Source organism: Lipophrys pholis (assembly GCF_963383615.2).
Source record: "Lipophrys pholis genome assembly, chromosome: 6".
In the NCBI taxonomy this organism is placed as follows: Eukaryota; Metazoa; Chordata; class Actinopteri; order Blenniiformes; family Blenniidae; genus Lipophrys; species Lipophrys pholis.
Window position 1 is genome coordinate 27,154,612 of NC_137629.1, and position 15,357 is coordinate 27,169,968.

Sequence of the window (15,357 nt, forward strand, 5' to 3'; positions counted from 1 at the left end):
AGAGTAAGTCAGCTGCCCTGAACAATCAACGAAACAATATAACACAAGAAAAAGGCATCCATTCACTACTTTTGCGTGCGATTGTTTTTTTTTTTGTTTTGTTTTTTTCTCTCTGCATCTCTCCATTGTGGACATGTGGGTGTATAAATATATTAAAGTAAATGAATGCCTGCTTTAGAGCACACAGGCGTGTGTCTGCTGCACATGTGCGCGTATGCCTGTTGTATTTAAACCCTGGCAGCTGCAAACAAGTAACCCAAAACACAGTATTTCACAAACACCCGGCCTCCTAATACACTGTGATATCAAGCTCCCATTGTCGGGTAATTGCTGCTGATGGAAAGAAAAAGAACAATATTTCATTCAGCACAATCTGTGGTAAACTGAAATCGATTAGGCTGAATACTGTGATTAAAATGTGATCGGATCACTGGCGATCAACACCGACAACAAACATGGAACGGAGCTCCTTTTTTTTTTGAACAGACAAAGCGACTGCGGTTTATTTATTTTTTTGTTCATTGTAACCGGGGTAATGACACGCTATTGATCTTTTCTTTAAGATTGAGAGCAAAACTGTAACTTTGTAAGTGTTTCATGGTATTTTTTTGGGGGGAAAATCGCAGTAACATAAAGTGAAATCTGGCTGTTGGAAAAACCCTGAGAGGCTTCTTTTTTGTTTTTGGCTGGACTTTAGGACGGCTCTTCTGTTGGGCTGCTGCGTTTGTGTTTGATCTCCTGCAGCAGGAGATCCACATTGAAGAAATATCTGCGATGGAGAGTTTCAAAGACCCTCAGGTTGTCAGTGGTGGTGCTTTGTGCTTGACCCCTCAGTTCTTATCTCCAGCGGTACAACGTGGGAGGCTTTTAAAGCGACATGCAGATCAAGGTGAATCTGTATGCATGTGCTTATGTATGCATGTTTTCTTTGTGTGCCTGGTGTGTGAAACGTCCGCGTGTACTGTGCCTCTGAGAAGAAAATCGTGATTGATCAAGTCACCAAACACCACATAATAATTTTTTTCTAAACAATAAGCAAATACACAGAAGAAGAGGGAAAGTAGGTCAGGGTTTAAGCTTAAAGTATGATGAAGTTGGACTTTAAAAAGGAGTGGATTTTTTTTTTCCTGCCATCCTAAGAAACCCTTTTCAGAAATTCTCAACTTATTCATTAAAATGGACAATTAGGAAACACTGAGTTCCATTTACCAGGACATGAATGCTACACATGTGCGGTCTGACAGTATGTTTAATATCAGACATCAAGTCTTTTTATTCCTTAATATGTTGGAATGGTCAACTTTAAAAAGAAAAAAAAGAAAGATTTTGTGATTGCGTGTCCTGCAGGCCAAAATTCAGCTATGATTCAACATTTATGAGAAGAAAAATTGGTACAAGAGAAGAATTTCTTTTCTGTGTTATATGGATTTGTATTCCCTGGATTGTTCTTTATCCCACATGAAATAGAAGTCAGCATGAGACCCCATGGCACCTCTATCCACACCGCCATGTGTTGCATTAAGGTTGTATTATAGCATGGACCAGTGACTCCCAGATGCGACAGCAGGGCTGATCATCAATTATTATACCTCAGTGGATCAAAATGAGCATATCTGCTCATTCCAACATCCCCAGTGCTGGCCCGGGGCGAACAAGCTATAGCTCAGCGCTCCTCCAGCCACTCGTCCACCATCCCCTCTGCGCCTGCAAGCGAAGCAACACCAGCCGGAGCCCTCAAAAAGGCAGTGGGACATGCCTCGAGACAACATCTGCCTCCCCTTGGTGACCTGCCGAGTTAAGCCAACTGCAGAATCAAGAGCACGTTCACAGAGGTCCCTGATTTTATCATAACAAAGACATTGCTGCCGCGAGTGCCTGTAACTGGCTTCAGGAGATGTTTGAGTCTATTTTCTGCTAACACTCTGAACTCACTCTGCCTAACACCGTGTGTCTTTGACTCACTACTCCTTTTTTCCCTCTCTTTCTATTCCATCTCAAATGAAAACTGAGGGTTACATCCAAAGAGCTCAGATTTGCGTCTGTAAAGAGATCAGCCACTACTCTCACGAAAAAGAAGATAAATATTTTAGATGCTGTGAGAACAGTAAGGAAAATAAAACTTTGAAAGAGAAAATATATATAAGTTGCACACCATGGTATTGTTTTTTTTATTTTTTTTTATTAGTTTTTCTTTTTTTAGCTTCTTTCGGATTCACAGTCATTTCATTATTTGCATTGTAAAAAATAACTGTGTAGAACGGGAGGATATTTCACAAACTCCCTGTAATTGTGTGACGTGTTTGTCCCCGTTCGTGCGGCACGTTCACAATCAATTCAGGGCAAAAAAAATTTTTTGCTCTCATAAGAGCTCTGAATTAGTTAGCATCAAGGAGCCACGGCATGACAGATGTTTGACACTTGAAATCCGGCGGGACCCCTGGCTGAATGGAACTGGGACAAATCAATGCAATCACGCAGGTGTCTGGGGGAAATGGGGACAAAGGGACACAGTCTATCCGCCGTCTTGCAACAGCCACTGGCAAGGATTTTGAGCACCAGGTCTGCTTCCGCATGCATGGATTGGCAGACAGCTGACTGACCTCACGAGCGCTACATTTGCCTTGAGGTCCCCGCAGATGCCTCGCAAAGAGCTCGGGCAGAACTGCAGCACAAACTTGACCGCCGTGGATGTGATGAATGCCGCGACTTTCTTGCCGAGGAGGGTGCACAGCAGTCGGGGTTTATGTGTTCAGTGTCAAGCCCCCTCCAAAGCCCTCTGTCATTTTCTGTTAGGCCGAACATGTCCTAGAGGGCCTACCTGAAGATCTACTCCCTCAGCATGTCTCATTTTAAAACCTCAATCTCTTCCTGCTTTCATTCCTTCTGCACTCGTGCACCACAGCTCCCCCTTCCTTCTCTCGCCGCACTCCCACTCCATTTGTCAGCATTACCAACCAGAGAGCGGTTTCTAAAGTGATCCATTTGTTCATGAATACTAATTCATCAACCAGTCAGTTTATACATTGATCGATTGGGGATAGGGCTCTATACAGCGCAGCGGGAGTAATCCTCTTCATGCCTGCACATTCAACACTCGGATTAAGTGACAGTAGTAACTATGGATGCAGATTAAAAAGAAACTGACTGTAACCTGCATACTTTATAATATTTCAACCGATTGATTTAACTGCTGGTAACTTCATCAGAATTCAAGAGCGTGTGTATGTGTGTGAACTGTTATGCATGAGATTTATTGCGATTTTATGCCTGTGCTTGTGAAATTAATGATTTCACGGGAAAATATTACATTTCTTGTGAATGACACATTTTAGCTGAAATATGCTAATATGTGAAATATGGACAGATGGCATCATAGTTGTAGCCGTCTGTCATCATATCATTGATGTCATTGCAGCAATACCGCAGCTATCACTGTAAATTGAATCTCATCAAATCTGCAGTTTATCTCGTAGTGTTTTGTTATTGGAAAATAAGGCAGAGAAAAGCAGCAATATAATTTCCTATTGGTCGCAGAACGCCATTCTCTCTCGTTCATGTTGCGCCTTCTCGTCTGTCAGCAAAATTTGTAACATTCAATCGGCCCTGATATATTAATCATCGTGCTCTTTTTAGGACAATGAAGCTTTAAGATGGCTTCGCCATATGTTTCTGGCCCGACGTGCTGTGCTGCAGCATATCAGGACAACCCCGGTCAATAACATTAAAGGCTGAGAGAGTCGGTGAAAATACAACCCCTGTGATGCTGTGGTCTGCTCAGCCTTCAGGAGACATATTGATGCACAGTTATTTTGGTCAATAAGTCCTTCTGAGTAGAGGCCATCCTTATCCTTGAGACCGACTGTATGTGAAAAATGAGAAAGGGATGAGACCATGCATTCTAATGTGTCGATGGCACAATATTTTAACGGAAGGAAGGGGGAAGAAGACAAGAAGAAGTGCAGGGAGGGAGAAAGAGAGCGGGGGGAGAAAATGAAGGGATGGAGATGCACTTCCTCTCACCCCATCTTTGCCTCACTAATGCAGTTGTTAACAATAAAGCATATCATTGGTTGTATTGAAATACAACACCTCCAAGCAAAAGCATAATGGCCATATTGAAATACTACACAGTCTGACCTCTAAGATCGAGGCAGAATTTACAGACAAACATAAAATCCCAAATGAGGAAATTTTGTATTCACGCATTTCATATTCACAGATGTTACCATTTCTCGCTGAGTGAACGGCAAAGAAAAAAAAAAAGCCTCATTTCAAATATATAGATGTGTCATCAGTGTGTGTTGGCAAGACAATGTAGATGAAATGGGATATATTCATAATGTAGTTTGTACATCGTGTGTGTGTGGTAGAGTTGGTGGGAGGTAAAGAAACGGCTTAAGTAGCAGGCAAATATGTTAATACTGGCTCAAGCTCTGCAGCTAAAAATAAAAAGGATTGGGATTTTTGTAAAGGCTATCTATAACAAATGATCTTGAATAAAACATCAGCACATCTATATTTTATGGCTTCCATGTTTTCCTGCTGCCTCTGAAGAGAGTGAAAGTTTCTGCTTTTCCAGCCAGGTGTATCTTTTCACGTTGCCACACTGTGGATTCTGGAAGGTTCCAGGTCTGTGGTACTAGTTCGACAAAGTTTTAAAGTTCAAATAACGTATTACAAGAGGCAGAAGGTTGTTCTGTTTCAACTATAAGAAAAAAGGTAGAAAGAATGGTATCTGATTTATAGTTGGGGTTTTTTTTTTGGTACCATCTTCCCAACACACTATTGGCATCCAGTGACTTGCTTTTCAAGTTTTTAATTTCACAATTGTTTGTAGTTTGTGGATGATTCATGTTTGACATTTCTGGGATCAAATCGACTATATGCAAGGGAGGACTCAACCTGTTCACAGCTCTCCAGCAAAACGCTTCACAGGGTTAATATGCAGTCCGAGCCATTTTCTAGTTTAGGAATCACAGAGTCAGTGAAATGGAACAAAGTGAATTGCTGGCCGGGGCCTTTGAGCCTCTATCCCTGTTTGAAGTCTCTGTCTGGCCGTGCTGAGTTCAGAATATATTGTCCAGAGATACAATCAAACTTGGCAGCTATCGATCCTTTCCCAAACCATACACAAGACTTACTGAACATAACAACTTAGGAGCACCGATTTTAATACTTCAGGCCTTTAAAGAACTGTAGTCACAGTACTGCAGACTGAATTTGAAAGGGCAACATATAGATAGATGGATGGACACGGTGAATTCTGACAACATGACTGTTTATTCATTCATTCAACAATTAAACGTGTTTATTGGTGACTGTAGATGGGAGTGTGTGTGTGTGTGTGTGTGTGTGTGTGTGTGTGTGTGTGTGTGTGTGTGTGTGTGTGTGTGTGTGTGTGTGTGTGTGTGTGTGTGTGTGTGTGTGTGTGTGTGTGTGTGTGTGTGTGTGTGTGTGTGTGTGTGTGTGTGTGTGTGTGTGTGTGTGTGTGTGTGTGTGTGTGTGTGTGTGTGTGTGTGTGTGTGTGTGTGTGTGTGTGTGTGTGTGTGTGTGTGTGTGTGTGTGTGTGTGCCCCCTGTGATTTACTGGTAACCTGCCTTCATTCATAGTCAGCTGGGGTTGCCTTCAGCCCCCATTACTCTTGGTTGGATTAAGCAGCATAGACATTAGATGGAATGTCTAAGTTAAGTTTCAGCTCTGTTTTGTACAAATCTACAGACTTCCCAATGAATTTACTGACTCTTACACTAATCAAGCCATGACAGAGATTAGACAGGTTTGAGTGTTTCAGTCCCGTCCCGATCAGTTGTACATAATTGCATCTAAAAGCCCCCATCTCCTCAACTTCCCAAAAGTCTCTGGCAGGACAACAAAGTCAAGGTCTTAATACTCTGGAAAAGAAGGTTTCTAACATGACACTTTTCAGTTGTTTGAAGGAGAGTGAGGAGAGATTTTGGCGAGCTGAGTTGACTCCTCCAGATCAATAGCTTGTCTCTCTCTCTCTAAGACAACTGGTGTGGCATTTGAACCAGATAAAACAAGGGTTTCCCTCCACCTCACCTCTGAGAACACAGCACTCCCACCAAATCCCAGTCGGTTGAGAAGGATACAGATGAGTCCATTTAAATCCCCTTCTTACTCCAGACCCCCGGCGGTTGAAAAAGAAAGGGGGGGGGGGGGGGGGGTAAAATAATCTTAAAAGGAAAGGTCCAATCTATGTAGGTTAATATTCACTGTTGCTTCATTTAGCTCTGTTGCAGGCCCACTGGGGCAGCTGTAAAAAGTTCTGGGAGCCTAAAGGCACAAAGGCTTTTATTTATTTATATGAGGGAGAATATATAGCAGAAGGCAAACTGGTGCAAATGATGTGGAAAAAAAAAAAAAAAAAGGAGTTTGAAGAAGTTGTCTGGTACGTTGTGGGATAACTGTGAGCAAAGGAATCGGCTGCATTACCATTTTATGTGCAGCATGAATTAAATATGCACACCGCTGCCAGAATAACTCTGATAACATGACAATATGTGAGGTCATGACGTGAAATGAATGAGAACGACTTCCTCCCATCCTTCAAACCACCAGCTACGTACCCTTAAGCAAGGCACTTGATTCTTAATTACACGAGCGAAGCTGCTCATTTGTCAGCAGCAGATGATGAGATGGGCTGGCATAAGTAAAAGGTTGCACTGGCAGATATTCAGTGTTGCATTGCAATGAAAGAGAATGAATGCTCAGCCAACCATGCACAGACGAAAGTATAAAAAAAAAGAAAAAAAAAAAGCCCATCAGTCTTACAACAGTTCATCATCTTTGTAACCTGTGGTCAGCCAATTATCTGGCTCTTGCTACAATATTGGACTTTTAACTCTCTGAACAAGGGTCCTCTTCTCCCTCGCATGTCAGCTTAGTCTTTCCCCCTGGTCGCTGATGACATTGTAACACTAATTACAGCTAATTGTTCTATGCTGAATGGATTTAGTCACATTGCAAATGATATGCCATTGGTCAGTGTCACAATGTTTCCACAGAAAAATTCAACAGGGAATGGAAATTTGCACAAATGAATGTAATTAAGAAGCACATTCATTACTTCTAATTGCATATGAGAACCCTCAAAGTGAAACTGAGATTGGACTCATATGAATAATTAATGCAGCTAACTGTACTGAAACACTACAACATTGTTGCTGTCACATAATGCTGTGCCAAACTATTGACATGAGCGATAAGATGCGGTGTTTTATGATGCAGAGTTCCGATCCCGTTCGGCAAACTTTTGGTGATGAAATCTTTTTTTATTTGTTGGCAGATTGTCTTCACATGACTGAATTCTAATCTGAGCCCAGTCTCTGAATTGTCGGCCAGACACACTGAGCAGAGTTAGAGGTTAGAAAAGTATTAAAAATTCAAGTGGTACCAACGTGGTTGGCACACTAGATCAAGTCAAGTGGCCTTTTCCAAAGACAAGAAAAGGGCAGTTGTAAATCAGCCAACTGGAAACTCTGTCTGAGAGCCATTATGAAAATTTTGGAAACTACAGAAATCAAAGAGTTGTGCATGTAACCCGCCGAAAGCATGAACTCTGCAATCCTTTAATCTGATTATTCGTCTGCTGGCATCAGGGGTTGTATAATGTGCAATAAAATGCATACAAATGCACAAAAAGAAATGAAATATATATATATAAAGCATACAATTTGTTATTCGAAGGAAGCGATTCTCTTTTTTATAAAAAGTCTGTAAATGTATAATACAGCATATGCTTTTTAAAACTATAATCTTATTACGCTCGCAGTATTTAAAAAGGATTGGCTTATTTTAATAGCAGATTTAGATCTTAGACAGACGAGGTGTAAGCTGGTCATTTTGAAAGCCATATGCCAGAGATTAAGATAGAGTTCTCTATCGTGGAGCTTTTTCATGTGTCTTCCAAAGACTAATGCCCGACGTCCGAACTGCCTTGAGTGAGCTGCTTGTAAGTGGGCAAAAGCACCGGCCCCTAAATCCCTCAACTCCGACACGACAACAGGCCAAAGAAATAAGTATATTACGAATCATCCAGGGAACAAAATTGTGTATTGTTTGAAACACGTGAAGGATTTGGACTCGGGGATTTGCTCCCACTTTGCTGCACTTTGTCTGGGGGCTTAACATTGTTTGCAACAGGAAGATTCCCATCATTCTGTAAAATCCACTGGGGACAAATTCAGAACAACTATTTGTCATTATTATTATTACTATTATAACCACAAGTGCATTTAAAAAGGACCCAAAAGTAGGACGGGACCCAAAATCTAAGCCAAGATGAGTCAAGAGTGACATTTTTATCTACTTTTAGTATTCCATGTAAAACAAGTGCGCGCTCAGTGGTTCCTGGAAATGTCCGACACAGTCGATGCCCAAAGGGTGGACCTCAGTAAATCTACGCTGGAAAACCTAATATTTCACAGCACTGAGTCACAATGAAGGAGAATGTCAGCTGAAACACTGATGTGCATCCTAATTATCGGAGGGAAGTGGCACATGGCATGCCATTGAAAATACACTTGAAACCACTAAGAATGTGTAATCTATTCGTGGAGACAGACAAGGAACTATCCAAACCTTTGGAACAATGTGTGACAAGAAAGCTGACAGCGCAAGACGGATGGCAGGGTGGCGACGTAAGCCTGGAAGGGGTGGCAAGAGCCCATAAAATGAACAGCCACCTAACTCATAAATAATAGAAGCATAAAATGTCATATGAACTTTATTTCAAGAGATGGTGGCCTAATAAAGATGCAGGTTTAAAGAGGAGTTGAGAAATTAATTGTCATAAGAAGGCCACATGGCTTGCCTTTGGCGAAGACAATTATTCAGTTCAAGTTGACATTCAGGTCCGAGCTGAGCCACCTTTTACGAAACACCACTGCTTTTGACTTTTGAATCCCCTCCCGACGTTAGTATCTCCCTATCGCTCAGCTCTATTTCTCCCTCTTCACTTGGAGTCATTCCATCACCTCGCTCCTCTTTCCTCTTTTCCTTGTTCTTTCTGCTTTACAAATTGAGACGGCATGATAAGAGATTACCACCGCCATGCCAGCCTGGTGCTCATTGATAAAACCATATCTAATCCATCTCAGGGCCCCTCTGTCACCAACGCACTCATCTCTGAGACCGTCGGCGTGCTCGGGATGCTGCTTTCTCTTTCACCGGAGTCGCACAGAGTCAAAAGTTTACCTGACTTAACTTCTGGTGGGAGGAAAATAAAGACTCACGATGACACGAATGACTTTTACTTCGCCTTGAAATGACGTGTGAGTGCAAGCGTGTGGCAACTCAGTCGAATCTAAGAGCAAATGTTCACATGATTTAGTAGAATGATGCAAATATTCAATCTAAAGCAAAGAATTTAACATCAGAAAGGGGTAACAGAGTGAGTCATTGTATCATTTTTCATATAAGGTGTAGACTACCCTTGAAAATTGTTGCAATGTTTTTATCTTATATAAAAAAACAACACATTCACTTTAATATGATTTGGGGTGTTACGGTGACAAGAGACGATTACGAGGGAGAGTGTGGTCAAATAACTTAAAATGGATTTTCTAATATCCAGCTACTAGTCTGAGGTATTATAGACAACCTCGTGTGACTTTTAATGCAGCAATTTGTAAAAGTACACATGCATTTATTATATTAGCATGGTCCTCTATCTAAAACTAATGCACTTCAATAAATATTACCCCAGAGGGAAAGTGGGTAATAAGTGCAGTATTTGAGTAAGTTTATGAAGTATGAGATGTTTATGTCTCTGAATATTAATGAATTGATGAGCAATTGCTTCTGTATGTGAATGAATCACATATATGAATCACTGCTGTCGCCCTGGTGAATACATTAAAGTGAACAGCTGGGGAAGGAACGGTTTGATCATCAGAAGTGGGCATTAGTGTGAGTGTGTGTGCTCACAGATGGGTGCATGTGTGAGAAGGGAATATGGAGCGGTCTGTGGTAAAATATAACCCCCAAAAAAATTTAAAATAAAGAAAGCTGTTTTGTAAATATTGCATTGAAAAGAAGCTTTCATGTTGTAAATTAAAAGCGAAAACACAAGAGGTATCAAAGAAGAAAAATACAAAGAGGGGCAGACCTCTGCATGTAAATTAGCAGGAAGCCATCACCGGGATGTCACCCATTTTGTCTAATGTCGAACAAAGGCTTTCGCAATCACACCCACACTGACACCCTAGCCTTGGACCCGTCAGCCCAGCTGCTGGGGAGGCGCCAAGAACTGTTGTCTCACTTACAGCAGTGACACAGTGGCTACGCTGCACGTAGGTGTATGCAAAGCAATCTATTTTTCCCCGTCCTGTGGATTCAAGCCGCGGCATACGGAACAAAATAAAGAAGTACACTTGTTGTTTTTTTTGGGGGGCGGGTGACAGGTAATGCACAGTAACGGCTAAAGCAATCTCAGCAATGATGCATACGGGACACAGAGGGAGTGAAGGTCTGCACCCATGCTGTCTGCATTATAGTATGATGCAGAGTTGCCTCCAGAAAATAACATCCGATTCACCGGGACGACAATATGCTGCCGGAATAGGGTTGGGTTGGTGACAAGGACACATTGATGGGGGACTGAGAATAGCCTTGTTCATGTCGTGTATTTTCTTGGCAATATAACTAGTATGCAGAATTTGTATCCGCGCCAGAACAAAAAGAACAGTCAAGGAACATTCATCTGTGCTGTACTCTCGCACTATTTTTCTGCTCAAGAAGTTGTTTTAGTTTGAGGAAAGAAGTGTTGAAAATGCAAGAGGAGGGAGTTGTGTATCCCTTCGTTCAATTAAGCTTTTTATGGAGGAAATCATTGGGCAGTAAGCCATGTTGTGACAGCTGTCTTGTGAATCATTAAAAAAAAAAAAAATTCTGAAACAGATTTCCAACTTCAGAGGTACAAAACTGCAGTCTTAACAAAATAAATTTTCGATAATGAAGGCGCCATTGTGCATATTACACCCTCAACATAATCCTGCACTTCTATGACGGATTTGCCGCTTGTTTTGATCAAGCCACTTTATTTGAATATCTGAAATGACTAAAACTGTTTTTGATTTAATCTCAACACAAAGAAACTGTCAACTGTGGCTGATGGAAGGAAGGCGATTCCTGTCTGAGCTGTGAAAGCCGCCTCCCTGGTTGACTTCTCGTACAACAAAGTGCTTGTACGTGTCTCAAGAATGATTTCTCCAAAGCAGCATGTATGGCAGATCTAATTTCATGTGTAACCAGCCTGTTTCCAGTTATCTGACAGTAAAGGGACGCTTGTTAAGTGTTTTGCAAGGCTGTGTTGTTGCAACCACAATCACAGCTGTAATCCCAGTAAATCACTTTGCCGTCTCAAATCGCAGATGGCCACTTGTAAATGATGCTGTCAACCTTAAAAAGCCGCAATGGAAAAAGAAATATTATTGAAATGAAATATTTGCCCGCTGTCTGAGCAGAGCAGGATTCGGTACTCACTGGATTCAGGGTCTGAGTTTCCGTCTCCCTCGGTGCGGCTGTTCGGTGACGTTTGCTCGTAGTACTCCTCGTGGGGGAAGCTAAGGGGAAGAGGCTGGGTGGTACTGGTTGCGCTGTTTGGCTTCGGGTCCCCCAGCCCGCTGTCACTGCAGCTCTCCTGGGACCCGTCTGGAAGATGGAAGGTCACGCGGCGCTGGGTCTGGAGGAAACCAACACACAAGCAGTGCTTCTATTAGAATCATATTTGCCTATATTTTTCCTCTCATGAGCAAAATTGAAACAATAAATACAACAAAGACAAGAAAAAAAAAAAACCCAAAGCAATCGAGCTCGTCAGCTGACCGATTAAAAACAGGCAGTGGGGTCATTTGTTTAAGAAGTGGTCCGTTATAACTCCCTGACTGTAAAGACAAACTCTTTGCAACTTAGATCAAACGTCAACATTTGCTGTGGTTCATTTTCATATTATATGCTATATGTTAACTTGGTCATACATTATAACATTTTCATCTTCGGGGCATGAGCTGTAGTTTCAATGAATATTTTACTCACGGCGAGTTTTCTCCAGAGAAACAATTAGAACAAATCTTAGAAGCGTTGCTATTGAATCTTTTAAAATGTAATCCATCAAAGCACCACGCACTACAATCAACACGGCTTTCCATTATTGTGAGATTAGACAATTCTTAGATAATTATATCTCCACTCTTTTGAAACTTAAACTGCCAACATGGTGACATCCCGGCACCTCATAAAGTTGTGTTTTTTTCTATTCTGTTCTTATGTAGTTGATAGACCACGCTGTTGTACATTTTCTTCATGAGGCTATTGTGAATTCCAACATGTGACCCTTCGTCTTCGTCAAGAAACATTTAATGATCATAAAAAGAATTGTTTACATGAAGCTTGTTACGCACGTATAACTTGCTGGTAAACTTTGCCTGTGTTGCTGAGGAAGTCCTGGAAATGATTGAGCTATAAGTATATACCTCTCCTGGTTATAAGAAGTATTTGTGCTAAACCCTGTTCGAGGTTGTTTCTTTTCTTTGAGAAACTCCTGCTGCATTAGCACTGACAAACAAAATTGATTAGCATATTCCTAAGTGGCTGACGGTAATGTTTGTTTATGAGCTAATGTGTACAGTGAGGTGGCGTTTAAGAGAAACATTCCTTCCGAGTGTTGCACGACGGCGACTGCATCCATCATCCTCACTCTGCATTAGCAGAACAATACGTCTAAATCGCATCCTATCATTAGAGGGACTAATTGAGACAGTGGCCTCATAACCCAAAAATGTTTCTGGTCTGTTGAGTCTTGTGATTTACTTTTCAGATAATAAAGTAACTGTGACGTTTGTAATTGGACTTCCCTGATTCGCATCCCGATAATAGATGGGACGGGTATTATCAGGTTGAACTCCGTCCTCGATCTCTTTCTCAGCCATTTCAGACACAAACGGAGTGGAAGTGTGTGCATGGAGGCTGGGACTTTGATCCGTAAAGTCTCCGGGATCACAGCGGAGTGAGCGTTACAGATGTTTATGTTGCAATCTTCCTTTCAGAGCAACATGCATCCTGGATGTGGCGACGCCTGCTAACATGTTTGCTGGTTCTTCAAAGAGAAAGCCACACGGTTGCAAACAGCCACATTGTCAAGCACACTGGGTAATTTGTAGGCATCTTTTTCTTTTTTTTTTTTCTTTTTTCCTTCTCATTTTTTCCTTTCATTTAAAAAATATCTTCTCCTTGCAGTTCGACGAAGAGACAAAGAAGTGAGGAGTGAAGAGATCTGACTGAGCTTTGAGGTAAGACTGGTAAAAACAGAACACGGTTCTCGGTGATACAGACCACGGCTTGAATTTATGCCTTCACATGATTCCCTGTGTAACATCATACTGCATCACACTGTATGGAGGCATAAAACGCATAAAATATAATTACGCCCTCAGCTTTGGTTATTGCTGTGAATTTTATTCAGCCCATTATTCAAACTGATAAGATTTTCTTTTCTTTTTTTTCTTTTTTTTTTTTTTTAACAAGAGCAAATACAACTGGTGCACAAATGACTATCTTGATTTCCAACATCACTATAGCAACGAAAGCAATATGCATGTCCTGAATTAAAAACATCATTAACACATGCTCCTTTAAGCTCAGGGGGAGGGTGACGTCTCTGTGCGCGAATATTTTTCCTTCGCCACTCCAGTGCATAGATAAAGCACTTATTGTTCCTCGATAAAACCCCCCCAAAATACTAAAAGAGCGGAAAAGAAAGAAGAAAAAAAGTGGAGTAAAATAAAGTCTGGCTCTAATGAAGGACAAACTGCCAAAAAGCAAGTGCACAAAAAGCTCCATTTAACAACTATCAGAGAGGGTTGACTAACCTAAATCCACACAATTAGCACCCTGAAAGCACAACTGAGTGGTTTTCAATGCTGTGATGTTGAAACAGCCAGCTAAATATTCTATTTACTTGATTCATCTACATCCTGAGGCCACAACTCTGTGTACTTGTGTGAGTGAACGCTGGTATGGAGACAGATGAGAAATAGAGGGAGAAAACAAAAACAAGATAACACACACACACACATACACACACACACACACACACACACACACACACACACACACACACACACACACACAACACACACACACACACACACACACACACACACAGCCTTGAACTCTTGTATGAAATTACAACTCCAAAACCAAAGGTTTTTGTTGCCTGCTGTTTCTATTAGAAAAATAAGGGAGGAAAATGCATTTGTCGCACTGCATGCACTGCGGTAATGTCTCAACCACATAAAAATACTCCTTAGAATTAATCTTGTTTTATACGCACGTGGTGTGCCATGCTCTGCTGGCAAACTATGACAGATATTAAAAGTTCTACACAAGCATGGGATGTTTTCCTCACTCTCTCATGATTTTATTCATTTTCCAAGACAGAGACGAATACCTTGTTGGCAAAAATTGTATAGCGCCGTGTGCCATGTTTGCCCACGGCTTTCAAGTAGTCTAAATATCTACTTGTTCTCAAACAGCGTTGGCAGCTGTTTCTCAAATTACTGGAGGATGCATGCAAAAGCAGCGTCCAGGTTCCAGCAAAAGAAAGAGCCCACTTACGGGAGGCTGGCAGCGCTACAAAAAGCATGCTTCCTCTCCACATGATTCTAATTATTGGAAACTTGCTCCAACAACGGTATCCAGAATCTATTAGAACAAACAGCTGCCTGTGACAATTAGAACGTAATCATTTTGCATAAGGGAGTGTCTTCATTTTACACTGCTGTTTATTCAAGCCATTCAACTTGATGCCAGATGTTGAGAAAAGACTAATTTGATTTTACCGTTTAGAGTTGAAATATTAATGATACTTAAAATACAATGAATGAACTTTGAAAAAGAAAAGACAAAGTTGTGCCTTCACTGGTGATGACTAATGTGAATAAAACATTGACGCCTAAAGACAAACATGACAAACAGAAACAAACATTCACTAAAGAGTCAAGGTGAGTGTTTTGCTAAGCATTATCACTTATTTAAAGAAGCTGCCAGAAATCCATAAAGCAAAGACAAGCTGCGGTAAGAGATATCAAGACCAAACAAGCCCGTTCAGCCAGATAAAACACTGCCTTGAGAAGTATGTACACAGAGATAAAATGAACAGGAGACATGCATGCCAAGTTCTACCATATAACAAGCCAGAAAATCCCAAACCCTCCCTCTGGTAACCGCCCAGATGGGGCCGGATCTGCGGGTTACTGGATTAGAACTCTGTTATATTTAGATATAAAGGACGGGAGGCCAAGTGGCTACCACCTAGTCCCTTTGCAGACTCCAACT

General features: G+C 41.3%; 1 protein-coding gene across 1 annotated transcript in view; it reads right to left on the reverse strand.

The window, feature by feature from the left end:
- pcdh11 (protocadherin 11) overlaps nt 1-15,357 on the reverse strand; it is a 124,901-nt gene that overhangs the window by 30,537 nt on the left and 79,007 nt on the right. The window contains exon 6 of the mRNA XM_080466032.1: nt 11,506-11,704. Within this exon, the coding sequence (XP_080322158.1) occupies nt 11,506-11,704 (199 nt within the window). The remainder of the gene's footprint in view (nt 1-11,505; nt 11,705-15,357) is intronic.